Source organism: Protopterus annectens, chromosome 17.part0, assembly GCF_019279795.1.
Source record: "Protopterus annectens isolate FY-2018-M chromosome 17.part0, PAN1.0, whole genome shotgun sequence".
NCBI classification, from domain to species: domain Eukaryota; kingdom Metazoa; phylum Chordata; order Ceratodontiformes; family Protopteridae; genus Protopterus; species Protopterus annectens.
The window spans coordinates 505,243,421-505,270,065 of record NC_056751.1 but is presented as its reverse complement, the minus strand read 5'-3'; the positions used below and the strand labels follow the sequence as shown (position 1 = coordinate 505,270,065).

Sequence of the window (26,645 nt, the reverse complement as noted above, 5' to 3'; positions counted from 1 at the left end):
TGGACATCCAGTTTTTTGCATGAAGGGCAAGTTTTCCTCCTAGGGGCACAAGCAGTTGGGCAGAGCTGGTAAGTAGAACTGAAAAGTCACTGTGAACTTTTTCCATAGGGGGGCTGCTTACCACTCCCTGTTTTTGGGGTGGGGGAACTCCATTGCTTAGATCTCTGCATACCCAGAGACTGTAGTCTGGGTGGCCTGTTTCACCTGGGTCTTGTCTGGGAAGGCCTGGAAGGGGCTGGAAAGGACCAGTGTTTTGAAGGGCAATGCCTACTGAATCTAGGTGGTTGCACTTGTAAGAATTCTTTAACAGTTTGCATATAGTTAGCTTTTTCTTCCATCTTTTTAAGAACTTCTTCTGCTTTGGTGCCAAACAAACAGTCCTTATTTAAAGGAGTGTCTAGTAATTTGGATTTGACATGATCTGGCAAGGTTTGCTCCTTCAGCCAAGCATGCCTTCTCAGTACAGAACCAGGGACTGCAGCCCTGCAAGATGCTTCTAAGGCATCAAAGCCACAGTGCAAATTATGCTTATTAACTTGGTTTGCAGAATGCATTAGCTCTTGTAAATCTTTATTTTCTGCACAATCTGGAAATACCATTTTTTGTTTAATTAGTTCCATAATATGTTGCTGGTACTTCAGCATGCGACACTGGTAATTTAATGCCCTGATAGCAAGAGTTGCAGAGATATATACCTTCTTACCCAATCTGTCTAAAGCTCTGGAATCCCTGTCCGAAGGGGTAGGGTTTTTGGCTGTAGTAACCTTAATACCTTTAGATCCCTGGGAAATGATCTCTGGATCAGCAGTATGATTCTTGAAAAGAAACTTGTGGGAATCAGGTTCTCTGTAGTACCTTGTCAGGTTTCCTAGGGGCTGGGGGTAATGGGTCTGGAGCAAGACTGGATTCCATAAAATCATCTACAACATCCAAGACAGGGGGTATAGCTAGAAGCCTGTGCTGAGGCAACTCTAAAAATTCTCCAAGTCTCTTTTTGGACTGAGAGTAGTCTTGGAATTCCCAGTGGAAATGCTCTCTTAAAGTATGCAAGGTTTCACCAAAAGAAAAGTTCTCTGGAGGGGAGGGAGAGGGAATGGATTCCTCTGCATCTGAATCCTCATAAGCTGATAAGGGCATGTCCTGATAAAAAGGGTCAGAGTCATTGGTCTCCTGGTCTGTAGAATCAGAAGGAACTTCAATTCTTTGTCTCTTAGAAGGGGAAGGCTGGCTTCCCCTAATTAGCGTAATAAGGTCTTCAGCCATTCTAAGAATTTGTTTTTGTGGCATGGGAGCTTGAGCATGTGCTTTGGTCATCTGTTTTCTAGGCGTAGTGCATACTCTGGGCCTAAGAAACTTGGTAGTTTTAGCTAAAAACAAAGTCTTCGGTTTAATTCGAACATCGGTAGGACGGAAAACACCCTCAGAAGCCAGAGCCTGCACAGCAGCTCCGGACCCATCCAAGGTAGAGACATCCACTGGTTCCATAATCGAAGAAGCATCTCATGGCCTACTGGACTCCAAATGGGTCTCAGAAGATGACCCACAGAAGCGGGCATCAGGGGCTGCAAAGGCACCTCACTGAGTACCGGCCTATGTGGTCTGTCTCTGTCTTTATCTTTACGTTTTTTTGGAAGATTTGTAGTCGGATGGCTTATCGAAGCCATTTCGGAATACGAAGAATGGGAGCGAAAGAATTTAGTGACAAAAATAGCCCAAAGACGAATGGTACGGGCATTAAACAAGGCACAAAACCTACAGCGAGGGACGTCATGGTCTGGGCCTAAACAGGTGACACAGGAAGAATGAAAATCTCTGTGAGGTATTTGCTTTCCACAGGCAAGACAATTGTTAACTTCTTCTGACATCAGTTAGAGCAAGAAAAAAGGATCCTCAATGGGGTACTTAGCTTTAGAAGACTTCAGGTTTGAAACTCGAAAAACAAAAATATCTAGAAGTGGCTGACAGGCACTTGCGAACTGCTTCTGCTTTGGGCTCCTCCACGGCAAGAAAGACTGATATAATGGCGTCGGCTGCCTGTTTTATACCCCTGACGACCTGACGTCATGGAAGAAGCGACAGCATCCGACGCAGAAATACTAAGACTCTGGTATTCGAGCCGACTGAGGCCTACCTGCAGGCAGGATAACCAAAGTGTGATGACTGCAACAGTGAAACACGAAGAACATCAATCCTTGACCGAGAGGATGGATGCTAATAGGATTTGTCTGAAACAATGATGGGAAATTAGATGGACTATGGAAGACAATGCAGATTCAAGGAGTTTCTAAGACTCGCAGAGCAAGTTGATTAGGCTGGGGCTAACAGCACCATTTGTAACTTAGGAACAAGGGGTACTGGAATCTTCACTAAACAGTGCATGAAACAACACTAACACTTTTTTTTTGTGTTTATCTTCTAATTATTCCACATGAAACTTTTACGAAAGAAAGCAGCAATTTAATCAGCCAGACATTTTTCCCATATGTATCAATCAAGCAAAGGACTAGCTAGTTTTCTACAATCAGGGAGTTGTTTACTGTCTTTTCAAATGAAAATTCAAGTGATTGGCTGGTTCAGTTAAAGCAGGAACCAGCCATCCATCTTCTGTTTGGCGCATGGTAAGTCTAGGCAAGCAAATAATTTTTTTGTAATGGCATAGCTTCACTGGTAGTAACCAACAATTGTATTTCAAGATCAATTTTGGATGCTTTGAGAATACGGTCTTTGCTTTAGGCAGTACTAATTTATTATACATAACAAATACCTGTATGTATTACTAGGCTACACATTGCTATGTTCCCAGCTTGATTACTACCCCTACAGTAAACCAGTCCTAATGTATTTAATACCTTTAGGTTTGGAAAAAAATGCTGCATATCTAGTCTGGCAAACTAACTACAAAAATATAAAAATATGCATCATAAATTTAGTTTACAATTTAACCTAGAGTTAAAATACTATACAAGCTCACAAGCTCTCCTTAAGGACTTTACAGATGATGTACATGTCAAGCAGCATTAGAAATGCACAATGCTCAAATGCTTATCAAAAATACTCCATTACTTAACACTATTATTAGCATCAGCACAAAAAGCACATAATGCAGATCAGAAGACAAAACTCTCTACTGCTTCCCCAAATAGAAAGTAGACAACTTACAAAAACACATAATGAGATCCTTAAGTTTCTAACAAAACATCACAAAACTGTAGAAGAGAGTATCACATACAGTCCCCAAAAACCTAACACTGCCCTTAATGCAAAATGCTTGGCGTCACAATACTGGTGCATAGTGAAGTTAAAATTACATACAATATGGGAGGCAGGTTAATCAGTCAGTTTAGCGCCAGTGAAAAGCCAATCTAGCTCGGACTGTGTGCCAACTTGGCAAAGGGGAAATTATACATACACACACACATTATATATAAATATAAACACACACATATAGATATATATATATATATATATATATATATATATATATATAGATATGTATATATATATATATATATATATATATATATATATATATATGCATACATATACACACACACACACAAATATATATATATATATATATATATATATATATACACACATATATGTATGTATATATACACACACATACATCTATATATATATATATATATATATATATATATATATATATATATATATATATATATATATATATACACACACACACAAAATGCATATATAATATATATATATATATATATATATATATATATATATATATATATATATATATATACACACACACACATAAGAGTTAATGATCACATTTTGAAAATCTCAAGTATGCCTTTTGATGAGAATATGAGAACATTTCCTTATAAATTACATACCCATCTGCTTTGATTTGCCAGTACGCCTGCCGTGTGACATTGTAGTAATCAATTTCTCCTGTGTAATACTTTGGGTCAGTGCCGCCAAGCAGTAGTTCCCCTCCTGGCTGAGCTGAAGGATCCCTTGTGAAGAAATAGTGATAAATTACAGACAGACAAAAAGGTGCAGCTAACAACTTAGGAACACTGTCACTAAGTCAAAGTAAAATCACAACGGACATTTTATAGCACATTTCTAACAATCTAAAATGATTACATTTAAAAGCAAATAATGTTACTAAAAAACATAGCACAATTTGATACAAACTTGCCACAAATTATTTTACCAGGACACAGGTTTCATCTCAAAAAAGAAAAACTCTTTGCTGAACTCTGCATCCCTACAGTTCTTAAAAAATTAACATTTACTTCTAGACTCAGTTCTTGGGAATTTTACATGAAGAATGTTATTTTAAAGAAACCTGACATCATATTATCAAAGATTTACCAGATTCTAAGTTAACGAAGCAGACAGTTTCATAAGGTCACGCCTATTAGAAAAATGGAAAATATGTCATACGACACACTTAGATGGACCTCAATCCCCTGCTTTAAGGGTGGTAGAAGACAGGAATCAGAAAACAAAGTAGATCTGCAGAAGATCCTAGAGTTACTGCAGGCTCTACTTTGTAAAATTTGTTTAGCATAATTTTGATCTTGAGTACGGTACAAATAAATGGAATTAGAGAACATCACTGAGCATTAGCATTACATATTCATTCCTTGATGTTTTGGTCAGTAGATCAGCTGGTGTGTTTGACACTGCCTGAGCATATGGACAGTCTTCTGTAATGGCATTAAGGTAGATAAAATCATAAAGGCAAAAACTGGTATGCTAAAACTTGTAGCTCAGAACCTTTGATCCTCACACAGTTGTGGAGAAGTACACTGAAAAACAAATCGTACATTAGAATGGGCTCACATTTGTGTTTTTTTTTTGTTCTGATTTTTTTAATTGGGAAGAGCTCACTATGAAGAACAGTACTTAAGTTTTGAATTTGGTTATTTGTAGTCAAATGTTACAATTAAACCTTTTTGAGATAATAGAAATATTAATGATTTCATGTTCTGGGAACCCACTTGTCAAAAAAGTGTCTTAGCAAATGTACATAGCTGTCCATCTTCCAAGACCAGTTCAGCTAAAAACATTCACTTTATTGAAACTTCAGTTTTGTTAGTCTGCTTTAATGGCAAACGCCAATAACAATGAAATAAACATGCATCAAAACAATTTCATAAAATACAATAAAACCCAAGTAAAATGTAAGCACATGATAGTAATGAAATATAAAGCCAACAACGGCTGAGGACACTTCTACCAAGAATAATAAAAGATGATGAAAAAAAACTGAAACAAATTTAATATGGATTGCACAGCAGATTCAATCCTGGGCAATTAGAAGACCACATACAACCTATCAACCATATTCTCATCAAAAGACAACTTGGATAAAAATATCCTGAATTATCTGCAGAAGCATTTTAATAACAGACACCCTCTCAGAGAGTAGGTTCTATATGTGAGGGATCAATAAGCAAAACAGCAGAAGTCCCCTAAAGCACCTGGGAGGCACAGTGCAACAAAGTGCGGGGAAACTATGGCAGAATTAAGCTCCTGCAGATAAGTGGACCTCAAATCATGTAAGGGCAAATACACCAAAATCAAGATTTTAAAGCTGATCCAGTAAGTGACCTGAAGCCAATGCAAGCTCTAAACTAAAGTATTGGTTTTGTTGAATTTTGCAATGGCTGAGTGTAAGAAAAAAAGAAGTTATGTACTCACCATAACGTTCTATCTGAGTAGTTGCACTTCATTTGTCTTCAACCTGTGGGTTACAGATCCATATCGGATCCGAGCCGGCAACTTTGCTAGCATCAGCTCCGAGCTCCAAACCCCTCCCCTTACCCATAATACACCTCCATTGCCTTCCATCCCCAGACTGAGTTTGCTGAACTTCTACTGAGAACCCGACTTGAAAGATATACTTGTGACCTATACTGCAGCCCAAAGGCTGATCATGCACCAAGGTCCGGGGGAAGGAGGGAGGGACAGTTGAAGACAAATGAAGTGCAACTACTCGGAACATTATGGTGAGTACATAACTTCTTTATCTGAAGTAGTTTACTCCATTTGCTCTTCAACCTGTGGGACAGAGTCCCCAGCTACTAAACTCCTGGGAGGCCCTCATGGAAGGCTATTCCAGAGCACCGCAGAACCAAAGGATGCTCACCTTCTGGAAGTCAAATCCAATTTGTAATGAGAAATAAAGGTAGGTATGAGATGAGGACCAAGTAGTTGCAGCACAAATATCATCCAAAGACACTAGACCAAAAAGCCGCAGACGTAGCCATGGACCTAGTGGAACGAGCTTTCACCTGACCTGGAGAACATGTCCCTGTCCTTATAGGCCTGCAGGATGCATGAAGAAATCCAACTAGCTAAAGTAACCTTGGAGATAGGTTTCCCCAAAAGGGTTTATAGAAGGATATAAACGATCAGATTTACAGAAATTTTTTGTCCTGTGTAAATAGAATTGTAACTGTCTATGAACATCCAACATGTGGAGTTTGTATTCAATCTTGTTCATAAAATTAGGAAAAAACACAGGCAAATTGATAGTCTGATTGTTATTGACTGGTGATGCAACCTTAGGAAGAAAGGATGGGTTGGTTTGATGGGAAACTATCTTTGTGAAAAATCATGTACGGAATTTTGATGGACAAGGCCTGTAATTCTGAAACCCTTTTTGCAGAGGTAATAGCCTCCAGAAAAAAGCTGTTTTCCAAGATAAAAATTTTAGATCTGCAGTCATGGCAGCCTCGAAAGGCAGAGCGACCAAAGCTTGAAGGACCAAAGTAATCCCACAGGGGAACAGGATCTTTGACGGGGGGGGGGGGGGCGTAACAAAAAGATGCCTTTGATAAAGGCTTTACACAGTCTGGAAGAGGCTAAGGAGGCAGAATTCTCGCCCACATGAAAATGAGAAATGGCAGCCAACTAACTTTGACAGTAGAAGAACTAGCTCCGTGCTTTAAAATATCAGCTAGAAAATCAAGAATGGCGGAAATAGGAGCCATGATAGGGTCTAAACACCTTTGAGAGGCCCAGAAAGAAAAACGTTTCTACTTGCTGCGATAAACCTTCCTGGTCGAAGACTTATGAGCAGCTACCAAAATAGATCTAAGTGAGGAGGATAGTCTGGGAGTCCTAGCAATCACAGGAACTGGAGCAGCCAAGCCATGAGCTTCAGGCTGTCCAGACTCAGATGAGGCACCCCAGAAGGGTGTGAAATTAAATCCTGAATCGGATCTAAGAGCCAGAAGGTGAGACCAAAGGAAGGTAAACCATACCTGGCGAAGCCAGAATGGGGCAATGAGGATCACTTTGCACCCCAGTCGACGGGCTTTCTGTAGAAACCTTAGAATGAGAGGTACTGGCAGGTAAGCATACAGAAGAAAGGGAGGCCAAGCATGACCTAGAATGTCTCTGGGGGACTCCCCCCGGCAGGGTGTTCAGAGTGAAAAACTTGCTGCACTTCGCGCGTTGGAAGGAGATGCGAAGAGATCGCAGCAAGGTTGACCCCCACTCTCTGAAGATCTGTTCTGCTACTGACAGATTCAGAGACTCATAAGGCATCAGAATGGTCCGACAGCCTGTCTGCTAGGATGTTGGACCGTCTCGCAATGTGTGTTGTGATGAGAAAGCGACCGGAGATCACCCATTCCCACACTCTCGTGGCCTCGTGACAAAGGGGGTAAGATCTGGTCCCTCCCTGTTTGTTGATATACCAGACCACTGATATGTTGTCTAACCGAATTACAATCATTCCCAGAGGAAGAAAGGTATGAAGGGCCTGCAATGCTAGAAGGACCGCCCTCATCTCTAGGACATTTATATGCAAGCTGGTCTCTATGGGAGACCACAGGCCTTGGACTCTCCTGCCCGAACAATGCCCCTCACACCCGAGTTGGGAGGCATCCATGGTCACTATGGTTTGGGCAGGGGCTGGAATAAAGGGTCGTCCCTCCAAAATGTCTGGAGAGCTCATCCACCATATGAGTGACGACCGACAGACTCGACTGAGTTGAATTGGATATGTCAATGGCAGTTCCAGCAGGGACCATTGTACAGCTACAGTCCACTGTAGAATCCTCATGTGCAACCGAGCACACAGGAGAAGAGTTATGGTCGCTGCCATCAAGCCTAGGGCCCACAACACCAATTTCGCCATTGGAAGATGAGAATGGCAGATCAGGGAGACATGCATCCTCATGTTTTGAACTCTCTCCGAAGTCAGGAATATTTTGTACTGAAGAGTGTCTATCCTGGCACCAATGTAGCAGTACAGGATCTAGAAGAGATTTGGATGTGTTGATTGTGATCCCCAAATGCAGGGCAAGTGTCAGGAAATAATCCCTGGTTTGGGAAAGTAGATGTCTGATGGGAGCAGTGAGGGGCCAATCATCCAGGGACGGATATACCTGAATTCCCTGAAGCCTTAGGTGAGCTGCTACAACCGCCATCACTTTGGTAAACACTCTGCTGGCTGTGGTGAGACCAAAGGGTAGGGCCCGAAATTGGTAATGATCGACTCCTAGCCGGAAGCAGAGGAACCTCTTGAAGCTCCTGTGCATTTTTATGTGATACTAAGCATCCTGGAGGTCTAACTACCACATCCAGTCCCTCAGTCCCTCTCTTGCAGGTATGGCATGATGGACTGTAACATGGCCATCTGGAACTTCTCTTTGGCAACTGAAAGGTTCAGGGTAGAGCAGTCCAGAATGGGCCTCAAGTCCCCCATTTTCTTTGGCACCAAAAAGAACCTGGAGTAGAACTGCCTCCTCTTGCACGTATGCTTGCGAGGCACATCTCTGTTGGGGCTCTGCACAGAACGCTCGCAAGCCATTTGTTCTTTGGGGGAACCATCTGGGGCTCTTCGAGTACGGGTTGTCCCTCTGGTAAGACGATGGGGACCGTAGACAGAGCCAAGGGGGTCTGGGAGGAGTCCAAGGGGGTGGTCAGGGGTCTCAATCCAACGGAGAGAACCCTTTCTACCACACTGAACGCTAAAGGAGAGCAAACCTCCTGAGAAACCAATAAGGTCGGTCTCCCCGGGTCTGACGCGAGAATCTGAGCCGTGCCTGAGGTGCATGGAGCTCTGAGGGAGGGAACCTGGCCCGACAAAGTTAGAGACGATGGAAAAGGTTCCACTCCCTTAGATCTGACACCCAAGCTCCGGCTCCGAGAGCGGCTTGGATCTGAGCTGGTCGCATCAGAAATACTCCAGGCAGCTGTCGGCATCAAGAAAGCAGGTATCGTTGGCGCCGACCCCCTGACCAAAGCCAACCTCGGATCAGAGTACTCCGAAGCAGAAGGATGGATCAGAGAAGAAGAAATGGGTTGAAAGAAAGGAAGCAAGCTCCCCATCTGGATCTGTTTATGGATAAAGCGCCTCATCATCTTACCCAGATGCATATCTGAAAAGGAGCGGGTGGACTGTGATGAGGCCACTGACACCGACCTGGCGTGGTGGGGCACCAAGGCCTAAGAGGCTGGACGGGTCTCCTCTGGCTCCGGGGAGAACCTCTGAGATCGGAGCCAAGGGGAGTCACGAGTCCGTAGCATCTTACTAGGAAAAGCGAGGTCCGCGGACCTCTTCCTGTTTTCCCTCTTCGACTCTCTCTACCTCTTTTCTGCTCCGCTACCACAGGCTTTGTTACAGGAAGTTGAGTCCGAGCCTGGGAGGGAGAAGAAGCCAGAGGAAAAGAGGAAGGAGAGGAGGCCACAGCACTCAGTGTGACTGAAGACGAGGAAAAAGAGTCAGAAGGAAAAAGACCTTTGAGGGCCAACTTGGCCTTCCTATCCTTTAGGGAGTGGGCGCTGAAGCCCGCACAAATAGTACAATCCACACTCAGGTGGGCCACATCCAAGCACAAAACACAGAATGTGGCCATCTGCTGGGGAAAGCTTATGGCCACACACTGTGCAACGCTTGTAAACAAGCTTTTCAGCCATCCTAAATATTAGAAAGAAAGCCTTATAAAAAAGACAGGCAAGTTCTTTATAAATAAATAAATAAACACACACACACACACACACACACACACACACACACACACACACACACACACACACACACACACACTCACCACACACTCTATAGAAAAAACGGGGGGGGGGGCTACTATCTACACCACAGAACAAACTACTGTAACTAACCTAAAAATCACTAACACTCGATGCACCAAGCGAGGGGAGGAGAAAGGGGACCTATACTACACTAACTAAGAGAAATTTAGAAAAATTATCTATTCACAAAAAGTTTTAAAACCTACTGCTAGTTGGAGCTCAGAAGACATGATGTTGAAGCAAATTGCGGCAAACGAGATCTGGGGATGGAAGGCAGTGGAGGTGTATTATGGGTAAGGCGAGGAGTTTGGAGCTCAGAGCTGATGCTAGCAAAGTTGCTGGCTCGGATCCGATACGGATCCGCAACCCACAGGTTGAAGATCAAATTAAGTAAACTACTTAATATCTCCAATTTAAAGGGTATTATAAAGCACAAGATGAGACTAGCATGAATATATGCAGACAAAGACTCTCTTGGAATGATTAGCTACAGCCCGGAAATATTACACACATGGAACCATAGCTAGTTCGCAACTGTTAACTGCTTATCCAGAATCATGTCTGTCATGGACTTTGCTTATAAACTCAAACCTGTTGGCACCACAAGGGATAAATGATGGAAGCAGCAAAGCAAAAGAACCACACATTAAAGTAACACACACGCACAACAAGCACACACACTGCCAGTTTCTGTTTTGAAGTTCTAAGCTACAACTGACTGAGGTAACCACTGGTTAATGCAAGTAATAATTGTAATTTTTTCCTGTGGGATGGAGATGTAAGCTCAGTATCATCAGCAAAGTAATGTTATGCTAGGCTTCTCTTCTTAATGAGACATACCAATGGAAGCATGAACTGAACAGTAAAGAGCTCAGGATGAATCCTGTGGTACACCACACTCCAAAAGCTAAGGGCAGAAGAGTGTTTACCTCTGACCATGCTCTTAGCACAACCTGTAAGGTAGAAAATAAACAACTAAAGGACTGTACAAGAGAGACCAAACTATGATCATAATCATTTGACTATCATACTGTAATCAATGGTGTCAAATGTTGCAGAGATATCCAGGAGGACCAAAACAGAACAAATGCTGGTCTTAGCCATCAGGAGATCAATCACTACTAAAAATATGACAGGTTTCAGTAATTTGAAAAGAACAAAACCTTGAAGGATAAGGGGTCCATAAGCCAAATGACCACTAAGACATGACTCAAGCTATGCATATACAACTTGCACAATAATCTTATCTGAGAAAGGTAGGATAGAACGTGAATGAGAAGTTATGTACCTACCATAACGTTCCATGTTAGTTGTCTTCTTCTCGCCTTCTTTCTAGCTGGATGGGGTCCGAAGCTGATCCTCGGCTCCGACTTGTCTTATGCCAAAGCTCGAGAGCTATTTTTACCGGCTCGAGGTGACCCTGTATCCCACAATGCTAGGCGCTAACTTTCCAGATCGCGTTTGATAGCTACCACTATAGCAGTTTCTCCCCCAGAACAAAGGAGAGAATGGCATACCCATGTAGATAGCCATCCCAAGAAAAGGATAACCACTGGAGACCACAGTGGGAGAAAAGCAAGGCTCCTTAGGATCCTAACGGTCTGTCCAGGCTAGGGGGTTGGAGGGCGGGATGCAAGAAAGAAGGCGAGAAGAAGACAACTAACATGGAACGTTATGGTAGGTACATAACTTCTCAATGTTAAGTTGTCAATCTCGCCTTCATTCTTGCTGGATGGGACCGCGTCCCTAGCACCTTAACCCTGGGTGGCTCTTTGGAACAGACTCTTGACGACGGTGGAACCAAAGTTAGCTCGGCTTCTGGAGGCCATGTCCAATTTGTAATGAGAAATAAAAGTATGGGGAGAGGCCCATGTGGCTGCCGCACAAATTGAATCCAAGGGCAACCTGTCCTGAAAAGCTATAGATGTGGCTAAGGCTCTAATTGAATGGGCTCTAGGTCTTGAAGGAAGCTTTTGACGCCTCAGTTCATAGATGAAAGTGATGACAGAGGCCAACCATCTAGAAAGGGTTACTTTGGAAACTGGAAGGACTTTCTTCCCTTCAGCATAAGATAGGAAGAGCTGGTCAGATTTCCTAATTTGCTTGGTTCTATCCAAGTAGTAACAGAGTTGGCGATGAACATCCAAGAAATGCAACTTTTGTTCCGCTCTGTCAGAGTAATTAGGGAAGAAAACTGGGAGATCGATAGTCTGGTTTAGATTTGCCTCAGAAGATATCTTGGGTAAAAAGGAGGGGTTTGTTCTGAGGGACACTCTATCTTTATGGAAAACAAGATAAGGAGGACGAACGCAAAGGGCATGAAGTTCTGAGACTCTCCTCGCAGAGGTTATGGCTACTAGAAACAAAGTTTTCCATGAGAGTAACTTCAAGGAACAGGAAGCCGCAGGTTCAAAGGGAGGGAGAATCAAGGAGGTTAAAACTAAATTCAAATCCCACTGCGGTGGGGGATGTCTAACCGGGGGCTTGAGTAAAAAGATACCTTTGAGGAATGCTTTACAAAGTTTATGAGACATAATGGAGGAGTCTGCCAAGCCAACATGAAAATTTGAAATGGCCGCTAACTGGACTCTGACAGTGGAGGAAGAAGAACCCGAATGAAAGTGTTTGGCCAAAAAATCTAAGACCGATTGGATAGGAGCTACAAATGGGTCTATGTTCCTAGATTTTGCCCAGAAGGAAAAACGTTTCCATTTGCTGGCATAAATCCTCCTGGTAGAAGATTTGTGAGAAGCTAAAATGATGTCACGTACCGAATGGGAGATAAAGGGAAGCCTGGCTAAGGTTGGAAGTGGAGCAACCAAGCTGTGAGGTTGAGAGAGGGGAGAGATTGGTGCAGCTTGCCCGACTGATGGGTCAAGAGATCTGGAACTGGGTCCAGATGCCAGGGCTGCTCCAAGAGGTAACGGTGCAGGAACGGAATCCATATTTGTCGAGGCCAGTATGGAGCAATGAGGATCATCGTGGATCTCAAGGCAGTAGCTTTCTGAATCAACTGAGTGATTAATGGAAAGGGGGGAAAGGCGTACAGGAGACCCCGGGGCCAATCGTGGACTAGAGCGTCTCTGGGAGGGTGGCCGGGAAGAGAGTGATAAATTTGTGGCATTTACTGTTCTGGGGTGTAGCGAAAAGATCGCAGCAAGGCTGACCCCATTTTTTGAAAATTTCTTCCACTACTGACTGCTTGAGAGACCACTCGTGCGGCATGAGAATGGCTTTGCTCAGCCTGTCCGCTATGACGTTGGACTTCCCGGGGATATGCGTTGCTATCAGAAACCGTTGAGAGGAGATCGCCCACTGCCAAAGTCTGAGTGCTTCTCGACATAAGGGATAGGACTTGGTTCCGCCCTGCTTGTTGATATACCACACTACGGACATATTGTCTGTCTGAACTGCAATCGTCCCGATGGGAAGAGAGTCCTGAAGGGCTTGCAACGCTAAAAGAACTGCTCTCATCTCTAGGACATTGATGTGCAGGTGGCACTCGAAAGGTTGCCAAGTGCCCTGGACCGTCCTGCCCTGAAAATGCCCCCCCACCCGATCAGTTCGGCATCCGTTGTCACTGTAGCAACTGGGGGAGGGAGAACGAAAGGTCTGCCCTGAGACACTTGAAAGGAGACCATCCACCAAGACGGGTGTTTCTTGCATGATTGGGTTATCAAAATGTAGTGTGACATCGGGAGCTGCTGGAAGGACCACTGAGAGAAGAGCATCCACTGCAGCAGTCGCATGTGGAATCGAGCTAAGGGAAGTAACGTAATGGCAGCCGCCATGAGACCTAGAGTCTTCAGTACAAACTTGGCCTGAATTTTGTTGTTCTGAAGCAGGATACGAACATGTTCGCGAATGTCTGAGATTCTTTGAGCCGTCAGTTTTGCAGAGAGTTCGACTGTGTCTAATATGGCGCCTATGAAGGTAATAGACTGACAAGGCAGACTTTTCGAAGTTTATGGAGATACCTAGCTCTTCCCAAATCTGAATGGTGTAATCTCTGGATTGAATAAGTTGACGCCTGGTGGTGGCGGTAAGGAGCCAGTCATCTAGATATGGAAACACCTGGAATCCTTGACGCCTCAGATGAGCCGTAACCACTGCCATGCATTTGGTAAATACTCGGGGGGGCTGTAGTGAGACCAAAGGGCAGGGCCCTGAACTGGTAGTGACTGGCTCCCAGCCGGAAGCGAAGAAACCTTCTGGAGTGTCAGTGCATTTTGATGTGGTAGTACGCATCCTGAAGGTCTATAGAGCACATCCAATGGTCCTGACCCAAAAAGGGTAGAATGGACTGTAGCGTGACCATCCGGAACTTTGTTCTTTGAACAGACTTGTTCAGTCTGCTGAGATCCAAAATTGGTCTCCAGTCCCCTGTCTTTTTTGGTACTAAAAAGAACTTGGAGTAGATTCTGGATCCTTACTGGTCTGCTGGGACTGGCTAGATGGCCTTTTTCTTAGCAGTTTTGAGATTTCTAATACTGCTTCTTCCCTTAGACTGGGTGGAACATCTGGAAGGGGCCTGTTTGGCTGTTTTGGAGTGTGGACAAAGGGAATTTTGTAACCCTCGGATATGATCGACCGTACCCATGTGTCTTCGGTAAGGGAAAGCCAAGCTTTTGGGTACAGTGATAATCTTCCCCTGACTGCCTCCGAAGGTGGACAGTCGGGCAGCTTCTCAGGGATGCTGGAAGGGTTGGCCAGAGACAGCTTCTCTGCTACCCTGATTCTGCGGACCCCCTCTGCCCCTGGGGCGGCGTCTATTGTTGTTCCCCCCCCCCTGCCTCTAGGGGGGAACTCGCCTCGTGCATCTGGCGCGACTCCCTGTGGTTTGTGGAACCACATTTTTCCACCCTTCTGACCTTTGGGGTATGGTCTGGATGGGGTGGAAAAATGGACTCCCACGGCAGAGAGAGTCTTGCCATCTTGTTCGCATCTGGTCAAAGTATCCTTCACCTGAGGTCCAAACAACGCCGAACCATCAAAGGGAGAGATGGTGAAGGACGCCTTGAAGGGGTCAGCAAAGTTACAAAGCCGCATCCAGGCATGCCGTCTTAAGGCCACACCTGTGCCTGCAGCCCTACTCGCCCCATCGGCCGCATAAGAAATGAGCTGCATGGAGGAGTTAACAATCGAGTTTAGAGTTGCCAGCTGGGAGTTGATTTTGTCCTGTGACCCCGCAGCTGTTGGATCCTGTAGTGTGTCACCCATTTCTTTGATCAAGTCTCGTTGAAGACGGGTGAAATGACATAAGTAATTCAGCGACCACATGGTAAAGGTCACTGAAGAAAACATCCGCTTGCCGTACCTATCCATGGTCATAGATTCCTTATTAGGAGGATGGATAGGTACCGAAGGATCAGCCAGTTCCTTCTTAGTGGCTGCCACCACCACCACCATGGCATCGACAGGGACACCCTTGGTCAAAAATTGTTTATCAGCAGGGGCTGTGATAAATTTTGAAGGCCTCCGCGGGGTTGGTTCCATCGAGTCAGGGGCCGTCCATGCCTTCCTGGCCACCACGTCCATAAGGGGGTCAAAGGGCGGAGACACCCAGGAGGTGGAAGGGCGAGAACCAAACGCCTCTAGGTAGACCGACTCGTCCTCGGAAGGGTTGAGGGTAGACCACGATCTCAAGGATGTCAGAGAAGGAGACATCCTCAGAGGGGGATCTTGGGGACCCCTCCGACTCATCCAAGTCGGTATCAGATGTGACGGACTCAGGGGAGTCCAGATGCTTCCTCTTACATTTCCTCTTCTGAGGGGGCTCCCTTGACGGATCAGGGGAGGCCTCAGAAGAGGAGGACGCTCCCAATGGGGGCCCCTGAGGCGTAGGATCTCTGCTGAAAGGGTCAAGAGGATGAGTAGAGACCGTAGCAGGCACTACAGTGGGAGGAGCTGAGGGAGCCGACCGAAAAACAGGCACAGGGGCCAGCACACTCCTCATGACCTCGAAAGCACCCCTATCAGGCAGAGAAGAGGGTCCCCGCTCTGAGGAGATAAGGACCCCTCCCGGCACTGAGAGGAATGGCTCCAAGGCCGATGTCGGAGCCGAACTCACCTGCGCCGAGGCTCCGAGAGGGAGAACGGGGTCGGACAAGGGTCCGATGCCACTCGCCCCCTCGGAGCCGACGAGGGAGTCATGGCATCCGGATCCCTCCAAGGATGGCACCATAGACGAAATCGGAGCCGACGACGGAGCCGAAATGGGTGGTATCGGCTCCGACGTGTCGACGGTCCTGGCTCCCACAGACTCCGGCTCTGACCTCAAAGGAAGAGTCGGAGGAGGAATTGATGATGGAATGGGAATAGCCACGGTCTGTTGAGAAGGGCTATGAAGCATCTGGGCCAGTGCCTGCGACTTAAGGAGTCTACTAACCACCCTCTCGAGGTCATGGTCCGAAAGCCTGGAAGACCGAGAGGAATGGGACCGGTGACTGCACTCCGAAAGTAAAGGAGATCTTGGAGCCGAGTGGACCGACTCCAAAGAGGAGGACCTGGAGCACTTATGGGTCATAGTCGGTTCCGACAAAACTATCGGAGCAGACTGAGATTTTGAAGCGTCGGCTCCGGCCAGAGCCGATGCCAAAGCAGAAGTAGCACCACTGGTCGGAGGCTCTAAACTGGGAGCCGACGATTTAGTGGGCTTAGAAGGCTTGCCCGATGAAGACTTGGCCGGGGAGCCTTCAGGCTTCAATAACCCTCTCAAAATCAATTTGTTCCTGCATTCCTGCAGGACTCTTGGACTGAATGCATGGCAGACGGAACAAGAGTCCTGCAGGTGCAGAGGGCCCAGGCAATACACGCAAGAAGTGTGACCGTCTGTCAGAGACATTTTCTGACAGCACGAGTCACATTTCTTGAAGCCTGAGACCTTGGATTCCTTAGACATAATGGAACACACCCAAACACCACACACACACACACACACACACACACACACACACACACACACACACACACACACACACACACACACACACACTACAGTAAATAAAAAACCTAGTTCAGTCACAACACCACACCAAAGACTGAAACTACAAGTAACACAGACTTTAACAAATTTACCCAAAAACTAACTTGGCCCTAAGGCCTAGATGTATAAGGGGAAGGAAGGGCCGAGGGGGGGGGGGAATAGACCCAGAAGGGGACTATACAAGGCGGGTTACTCTAAGTAGGGGACAAGGGTATAAAGAACACTAACCTGAAATAAAAAGGAAAAAAAATCTTACCCAAAAAGCTGTTCTTTTTGAAAAAATTACCAGAGCCGGCAAAAACGCAACCTCGCAGCTAAGCGGCAAACGAGATCTGGGTAGTTAGCGCCTAGCATTGTGGGATACAGGGTTACCTTGAGCCGGTAAAAATAGCTCTCGAGCTTTGGCATAAGCCAAGTCGGAGCCGGATCGGCTCCGGACCCCATCCAGCAAGAATGAAGGCAAGATTGACAACTTAACATCAGAAATTAACAGACATCCACGTCTGATGATAGTTTACTGCAGATTAGGGTAGCAGAAACCATCTTTAAGGTTGCTAGAAAACCCAAAGGCATCAAGGAGGAGAATATCGGACCAATTATTGGACCAGCAAATCCAGGCTTGTCTGATCCAGCACAGAAGAGCAAGAGTCTGACCCATAAGTCATGAAGCATGAATGAATCACAAGATGTGGACATTCTACCAACAGCCAAAGATTACAGCATTACATTAACGTTCCAGCCTTTCTTATCTTATTACAGTGTGAAGCCTAAATACATTATAATGACAAAACTGGACATATACAACAGTCACTGATACCTCACCTCGTGTTTAAAATACCTCTGACTGCAAACTATAGAGTTAATTCAAAACCCCTCTAAACATTAATGAAAGAGTGGGGTTAATGTTTACAGTTCTCTCACCAGTTTAACAAAGTCAACAAACTTGAGAGTCTTTCATTCACTTCTTGCAGCAGCAAAGTTTATATGGATTAACTACATCTAGTGGATTGATGCTTTACAGTTCTCCCATTAATTCCACTTTGTTGCTGGACTTTTTCCGGATTATCTCAGTCTTTCATCACTGGTATCTGGTTCAAGTCTAGGGTACTCCTGATGCTGCCTGCTGCATAGCAAATAATCATTTGGCACAAACACTCATGTCCCCAATTTTTTATACTTTCCCTCCTTTACTAACCGTTTTATCAGGAACAGCTTTTCTGTTGGTATGAATGCATCTTTACTAACAAGCCTTTGCTTTTTTTTTTTTTGTTGTTGATTAGCAGATCTGGAGCATACACACGTGTGCTCTCTCTCAAAGTCATGTAGCAAAGCACCAGTCCAGTTGCTCATTTGTACTTTATAAAATGAAAGTAGCCTACTCTTCCAGTTTGTCTGGTACAGAAAAAAAAATGTATTTTATTCTTAAGTTTTTTAATAGGAATAGGAACAAAAGTGCTAACAATTACATTTTGTGAAGTACTTCTTGAGGAGCATTCCTTTTTTTTATTTATTTGGTTTTTGTTTTGGAACATCTGATCTATTCTTTGGTTTGTTTCTGCCTATTCAGTCTTAACTTTACCAGTTTTTAAAAGAGTTCTTGAGAAGCCTTATGTTCATCCAGTCTTTCTTTCATTTGAATATTTGACCTTTGCAGTTTTATAAGCTCATCTGAGTGGCAACTGAAAGCTTCTTCTATTCTTTAAAACCTTTTGTCATTTGATCTTGTATTACAAGTGCCTCTTATTTGAAACACCTTTGAATGTATCTGTTTTTTACCTCTAATTTATTGGATGCCGTCTTCTGGAGTAAAGCTAAATCATTAACTACTTTTTGCTAGGGAGTTGCAACGTTCCTCCCAGACAGTTTTTTTCCCCCCTCCCGATTGATTTTCATTGCCTTTCTCCAAATTTCTTCCAGGCAGTGCAATTACTAGCCTGTAACCCCATTTTGCCAAAACCGATAACCTTTTCTAACAATTTCTTAGTTTTCACACTGGGAGAGCTCTAGTAAACATGTTTCTCAGCAGCCATTTCTGAAGTCTCCTTTCCCTCACTTGTTTTCAAATACATTTCAAAATAATCTAATCTGTCCCACCCCATTGTCTCTTAAAACTTTTTCAAGCCATTCATTTAACAAAAACATTTTCCATTTCATACACTCACTGCCTTCAGTTCTTGTTAATATGATCCTCCAAAATAACTTATTACTTCTCAACCCTTAATCACTGCAACTCCCCATTTCTCATGCAACATATCTTAATGTAATCTCACACTTCTTCCATTAGAATAGTGTGCAGGTTTCTCATAACCCCTTTTTCATCCTGTATTACTCCTGATTACAGCTATCATACCATACATTTTTTTGCTAACAGGTTTTGCTTATGCTTTTCTCCCAAACAAATATCTCTGCTTCTCAATTATCCTTCAGATATTCTTTATTTTTGTCGCACACCATCTCCTTTCTGTATCACTCCACATCCTGATTTTTGACTGCCTTTTCATAAAAATCCTTCAAATTCATAACATTCTTTTTTCACTCTCTCAGCATCCTTCCCACCTCCAGATATTCCTTCCTGTATTTGCCCTCAAAGTTCACCCACGATTCTTTCTGCAATCCACAGAATTCTATCATCCCCATATACTTCATCCACGATTCTTTCTGCAATCCACAGAATTCTATCATCCCCATATACTTCATCCGTAACTCATCTCTTCCAGTTCCGTTGTCTGACATCTTTATTATTTCATCATTTTTTTTTTCCTACAACAATTGATTTTCTATGATGGTCTGAAAAAGGCATTCAATTGTATCACCTTCACATCAACTGTAAAAGCCATGTAACCAATTTCAGTCTGACATTCTCCTTTAATACATAAAGTTCCTATTGTGACTCAATTCCAACCTACAAACCTGTATTATTTCATTAAACAATGTACTTGTCCTATTTTTCCATGTTGCTCTCTCATATTGCAATTTATGTCCCCTAAAAGAATGAATGATAAAGCTACACTAAAGAATAGTTGTGTAAAATCTTACCATAACAATAGATGTCCTTCTCTTCCATGATGTAGTATTCTTGGTGTGGGATTTCCCACCTCAGACGACCCAAATGTCGGCTCCTATACAAAAGCTTCAGCTTGGCTGTTGTAGTTGAGTGGGATGTCACACGTAGGATCATAAACCAGGGACCTTAAATGTGATGCCTGCACGCACAGACCTCAGAACCTGAAAGCCCAGCAGGACAGGTCCCAGTAGAGTAGCAAGTGATGTCAGCAATAGGATTGCAGAGCCATTTGATGGTTAAATTGGTCACAGGGTAGGGTATAGCCACTCGGAGACCCAAGACAGGTCAGTAACGAGTGAGAGAGAAAGATAAGGGGGTTATAGGTGGGTGGAAAGGAATACTGCAACATGGAAGAGAAGGACATCTATGGTTATGGTAAGATTTTACACAACTATTCTATTCCTATGCTGTAGTATTCTTGGTGTGGGAGATTGCTACAGCTTAGAAGGAAGTGCCACAGCTTAGAAGGAAGGAAGGAAGGAAGGCAGGAGGTAGAAGAAGCTGATTCCACAAAGCCCTGCAGAATTGCTCTGGCAAAACCTGCGCGTGCTCTGGAGATGGTCTAATTTGTAGTACTTGGTGAAAGTGTGAATGGTGGACCATATGGCTTCTCCCAGAGTGGATGCAGTGTCCAGGCCTTTTAGGAAGGCTGTGGATGTTCCTACTACCCTGGTAGAGTGACCTTTTACACCCTGTGGGAGTTTTTTGCCATAGAGAGAGTAACATAGGCAAATAGTTTTTCTAATCCAACATGCAATGGTTTGTTTGGAGACTGCCTTGGCCAAGGCCCTGGAGTGGAAGGAAATAAAAAGCCAATTGGATTTCCTTATGGATATGGTTTTGTCTGGGTAAAACCTTAGCTGTCTGTGTATATCCAGGGAGTGGAGCATCCTCTCACTTTCATTGGTGGGAGAAGGGAAGAAGTTGGGTAGATGAACAGACTGGTTTAGGGACAGATCGTTCACCACTTTGGGCATAAGGAAGGGTTGATTCGTAGCATTACCCTGTCCTTGTGGAAGGTAGTGGATTGAGGGTAGGAATTAGGGCATGTAATTCTGACACCCTTCTGGCTGAAGTTATAGCCACTAGCAAAACTGTCTTCCATGTACACATTTGCAGAGTGGCCGTACTGGCAGGTTCAAAAGGAGACTGTTAGTTTTTCAAGGATGAAATTTAGGACCCAGGGTGGTGGGATGGGTTTTCTTGGTGGCCTGATATGCAACACCACCTTTAAGAATAGCTTATCATCGAGCCTGGCTAGTAGAGGAGGGTCTAGAGGCAGGCAGGCTGAGACTGCTGAAAGGTGGACTTTCACTGAAGTGTATGAAAATCCCCCCTTAACTAGCTGACACACAGAGGCAAGAACTAGGGGTGGATCTATGATGCATGGATCCCTGCCCTTGGCCAGACACCATTTGGAAAATCTCTCCCATTTAGTTAAATAAGATTTCCTTGTAGTAGGTTTCCTGGCCTCCCCTCAGGACTGAAAGCACGCCCTCGGAGTAGTGGTGCCTGAAGGGAATTAGAAGTTTATCACAGACCGTGTCAGTGCCAACATCTGCGGGTGAATGAGAGTTCCTTTCTGTTGTGTCAGAAGGTCCACCTTGTGGGGTAACTTGTGGTGATTTATCTTGGCTAGATTGAGAAGTAGGGGGAACCAGTGCTGCCTTGGCCAGTAGGGGGTCACCAGCAAGATTTTTGGTTCGTCTCTCCTGATTTTCAAGAGGATTTTTGAATTAATGGGAAGGATAGAAAAGCATAAAGAAACCTCCCCTTCCAAGAAATGCTGAATACATTTACTTTCCAAGCTAGTGGGGAGTGTGTTTTGGAGCAGAAAGTCTGCAGTTGTCTGTTCTGGGGGGAGGCAAACAAATCTACTTGAGGTGTGCCCCACCGGTGGACAATATCCAGAAATACATTCCTGTCCAGCATCCATTCGTGATTAGGACAGAATGTCCTGCTGAGAAGGTTTGCTTGTTTGTTGCCCTGAGAGGGGATGTAAGATACCTGCAGGGACAAATTGTGTTGTGAGGCTAGGTCCCAGATTAGTAAGGTTAGTGTGCAGAGGTGGTATGCTTTTGTCCCTTCCTGCTTGTTGAGGTACACAACTGTGGTGTTGTCTGTTATTAACTGGAAAACATCTGGTTGTAATAGGGAAAGGAAGGCTTTCAGTGCCAGAAGGACTGCTGTCATTTCCCTCACATTGATGTTTGATTTTTTATGGAAGGGTGCCACTTTGTTTGAACCCTGTAGTTTGACATGGTTGCTCCCCATCCTAGGTCCGATGCATCTGTATGCATGAACTGGTTTGGAGTGGGTAACTGCAGTGGAAGGTCCAGGTTCAGCTGAATTTGCTGAATCCATATTAGCTCTGACTGTAGGGCAGGGCAACAGTGTGATTTCTTGTTCTAAAGGATGTTGGTGTTGTGAGCATACATTTTTAGATACCACTGCAGCTTTTGCATGTGCATTCTGGCTAGTAGTAGCATGTGAATGGTGGCTGCCATTAGTCCCAGGGTTCATAGGAATCGCTTGTAGTTATATGTTGGGTCTGCATAACGGTTTTGAAGTGGGAGAACATAGAGCTGACTGTACTGGGGAAGAAAGGATTTCATTATGTCTGTCCTGATCCTGCAACCCAGAAATGCTTTGTCTTGTTCTTGGGTCAAAGAAGATTTTGGGAAGTTGAGAGTGAACCCCAGTCTTTGAAGTAGGCAAATGGTGAACTGTAGATGGATTAGCTGGGTTTCCTTGCAATCTGCTAGGATCAGGATGTCATCCAGGTAGGGGTAAAATCTGAATCTCTTGTGTTCTGCAATAGGCTATGGCAGGTGCTAGGCATTCTGTGAACACTCTGGGAGCAGTGGACAAACTGAGAAAAGTAGAATGAAGTATCCACCAAGCACAAATAAATCGATGCTCAAAGGAAAAAATGCTTTAATAAGCACTGTAAAAAACACTCCAATACAAAGACCGGGTCTAGAAATACAAAAGCAATAACGTATCCACTATCACGTTTTCGTCGCCAACTTCATCAGTTAAACATCCATCTTTAAAAGTTAAATGCTTTTATATGTTTTTCAAATTACATCACAGTACTGAAAGCCAATCATGTTGGACCATTTACTAAGGTTAATTGTTGGAACTGATTGGTTCATACAGTCTTCACAAGCCAAGGTTAAAACCACATCTCTGAATAAAATAAATCCACACTTTAATTACAATAATAATTTAAAAACATCTTTAAAAAGTTGATTAAAAACATTATTTTGTAACACCATTTAAAATAATTTAAAATGCTTTCTACATTAAATGTGAATGAAGCATGTGAATCTGGGTTTAAAAATGACACCATCTTGTGGCCATAGTGTATAATTACAACTGAACCAACAGCTGGTAATATAAAATCCTGAGAAGGGTATGTTTCTTGTAATTCGCAACAAAAGAACATAACAAAAAGTTTTTGAACATTGTTTTAGCTCTTTGTATTAGAGTTTTGCAGCTCTCAACTTCAATACTGGAGCTAATGATACCATGTCATTCAGCCCTAAGTTACGGTTAGCATCTAAAAAGTTGCCAATACAGTTCCTTGTATTCAGTAAGTGTTTCCCACATCCCACCTCTTGGGTTAGTGGGGACAACTTCAAGTATAAAAAAAGAATAACCTGATGTGTTACATTTGGCTGAATGCTTGCTAAGTGCGTTTTTCTCATTCATCACCTTGACATCGTATAAGTGCTCATATATTCTCTGTCTGAGCTTTCTTTCGCTCTTCCCTACGTAGAAGGAGGGACATTTTTACAAACAGCCAGATATATGATGTCTTTGGTCGCACAGTTAGCAAATGTATTCAATTGCAAGGTCATATTTCTTGCTTCTAAAAAATTGTTTCACCACAATGCAAATGTGTGCAGTATTTACATCTCCCACATTTGTATAATCCTTTCTTGGTTCTATTGCTACTGTTCTGTGTGTTGACATTTGTCCTTCCTTCCAAGTAGTTTTTGATGCTCTTCCCTTTCCGATAGACATGGGACAACTCTTTATCGAAAATATGTTCAAGGTCTGAAAATTTCGAAAAACTATGCCATTCCCTTGAAAAAATGTTCCTAACAAAGGCTGATTGTTCATTGAAGGTTGTAATTAACCCTGTTTCTTTTGCCCCAAAATTACTTGCTTGTCCTTTATTGTGGGTTAATTGTTCTTCTTCACCTAAAATAGGTGCAAATACATCTGTTCTTTTGTGTTGATTTCTTCTAGTATTTTGTTGAACATTTCCAAAGGATACCCTCTCTGGGTAAAAGGCCCCTTAAGAAGTTGGTTTCTTCAGAGAAGACTTTGTTGTCTGAAGTCATTCTGCTAGATCTGACCAATTGACCCTTTATTACCCCTTTCTTCTGGTGGGGGGGGTGGCAACTGGTGTAATGCAGATAAGAATTGGAGAAGGTTTCTTTTCTGAAAATCCTTGATGTAAATTTGCCTTCCCTTTTCTCTATGTGGACATCTAGATATTTCAGTTCTTGTTCATCAAAGTTACCAGTAAAAGCCAAAAAGGTCGTAGTATTGTTTACGTGTATTAAAAGATTGTTGAAATTTTCTCTACTACCCTTCCAAAAGAAACACAGATCATCTAAGAACCTAGTATAAAGGGAGCATTCCTTAAAAAGGGGTTTCTGATGAGAAAATTTTCTTCCCAAAAGGCCATGATGATATTTGCGTAGGCTGGTGCACAGTGTGCACCCATTGCAACCCCTTTTCTTGTTTGAAGTACTCCCCTTGGAAATAGATGAAATTGTTTTTGAGAACTATTTCCATCAATGTCAAAATGTTCGTGAAGTCAATGTGTGTCAGTTTTTTGCTTTCTATTAATTTCTCCTCAAACCAAGATAAACCCAGGTCATGTGGAATACAACCAAATAGGTCTATAATGTCCATGGTTCCGAAAGAAGTGTTCTCACTGTATAGGGTAGGTTTGATTCTTCTCAACAGGTCCCAAGAGTCTTTTAAAATGTTTTCACATCCTTCAAGGACATGTTTAATCTTGTGATCAACATATTTTGCTAATGGAGCTGTTATAGAACCCTCCGCTGACACTATCGGTCTAAGGGGGGGGTCGCAGGCGTTTTATGAACTTTGGGTATTCCAAAAATGCAGGGAATTTTCGGTTTGTCAACTACCAAGAATTTGTACGTGTCTTGATCTATTGAACCCTGCATTAGCATGTCATAAAGTAAAGCCTGGATCTTTCTATAGGCTATGTTCACTTCATTGATAGACACTCTAGTGTATTTGTCTGGATCATTTAGTAAATCCAACATTTTCCCTTCATATTGGATAGTTTCCATGACCACGACCCCTCCTCCCTTGTCAGGTTTCATAACTCTCAGATTGTGGTTGTCACTAATAGCTCTTAAGGTGTTTTTCTTCCGTTGTTAAATTGGAGTGAAAGGTTTTGTTGTCAGGTGGGATCTAATTTCATGTTCTACCTTAAGCTCAAAGTTCTTAAGTTGGGGGTGTGTGGGAGGGTTGAATGTGCTTTTCCGCTTCAAGACCTGTCTATCATAGTCTACAGTTTTGTCCTTGAAAAACAGCTCCAAATTCTTTTTCCGGATAAACAACTTGATGTCTATCAGAAGTTTAAAGATGTCCGTTTTTTGTGTGGGAACAAAAGTGAAGCCTTTAGAAAATAAATCGAACCAACTCTTGTTGATGCTGACACTAGAATAATTGTAAATGTTAAATCCATTGAATGTCCAGGTGTTGAGAATGTTGGTGATACCATCTTCTAATTCCAACCCTGCCTCGCTGCCTGGAAAGGTCTCCCCTTCCCTGTAGTTTTTGAATTGTAATAAACCTTCCCTTGTTGCATGAGTCTCTCTGATCTCCTTAATGGGGCATATTCTTCTGGCCCTGGGGCTTGTTCCTGTTGTTCATCAATTTCCACTTCCCCATTCACATTCGTGTGTCTCTTGCCTCCCTGGTTCACATAACTATTTCTGTAAGTAGTTCTTGGTTTGGGGTAGTGTGTTTTGTTTTTGTACTCATCTTGGTCCCTTTTGATTTTCCCTATTTTCCTAGTCTGAACCTCCTTGCATTTAGCATCTACTTTGTGAAACACATTTTGGTATTTTAATTTATTGGCTTCAATAGAATACAACAAATCGTTTGTAATAGCTTTGTTGGTTTTTCAATGTCTAATTGTAGCTTTTCCATAACCCTTTCATTATTATTAATAATAGCTTTCATTATATTCATGCCACAGTTATCAAAAATAGAAATGAGCTCGTTACAAAATTCAGACCCATCAACAACATTGTTAGGGTATTTGCAGACCCTTAAACCCTTTGGTACAATGCTCAAGGAAATACAGTACTTTAAATAATCATTATCAATTTCTAAAGTTTTGTATTTAATCAAAAGAATTCTAAATCATTAAGTAGTGTAGAAAAATTAGAGTTAGTTTGCACAGTTGGACTGCGTGCTAAATCAAAGCTATATTTAGCTTTAAAACAGTCTGAAAACAGTTTCTGTGTACCTGTGGAAGCGTTAGATATGTCC

The 26,645-nt window shown here is 43.3% G+C and overlaps 1 protein-coding gene across 2 annotated transcripts in view; it reads right to left on the bottom strand.

The window, feature by feature from the left end:
* The window catches only part of NAPSA (napsin A aspartic peptidase), a 776,864-nt gene that overhangs the window by 158,045 nt on the left and 592,174 nt on the right, over window positions 1-26,645 (bottom strand). For both annotated transcript variants that reach the window (XM_044059077.1, XM_044059078.1), the window contains one exon: window positions 3,870-3,992. In XM_044059077.1, coding sequence (XP_043915012.1) covers window positions 3,870-3,992 — 123 coding nt within the window. The remainder of the gene's footprint in view (window positions 1-3,869; window positions 3,993-26,645) is intronic.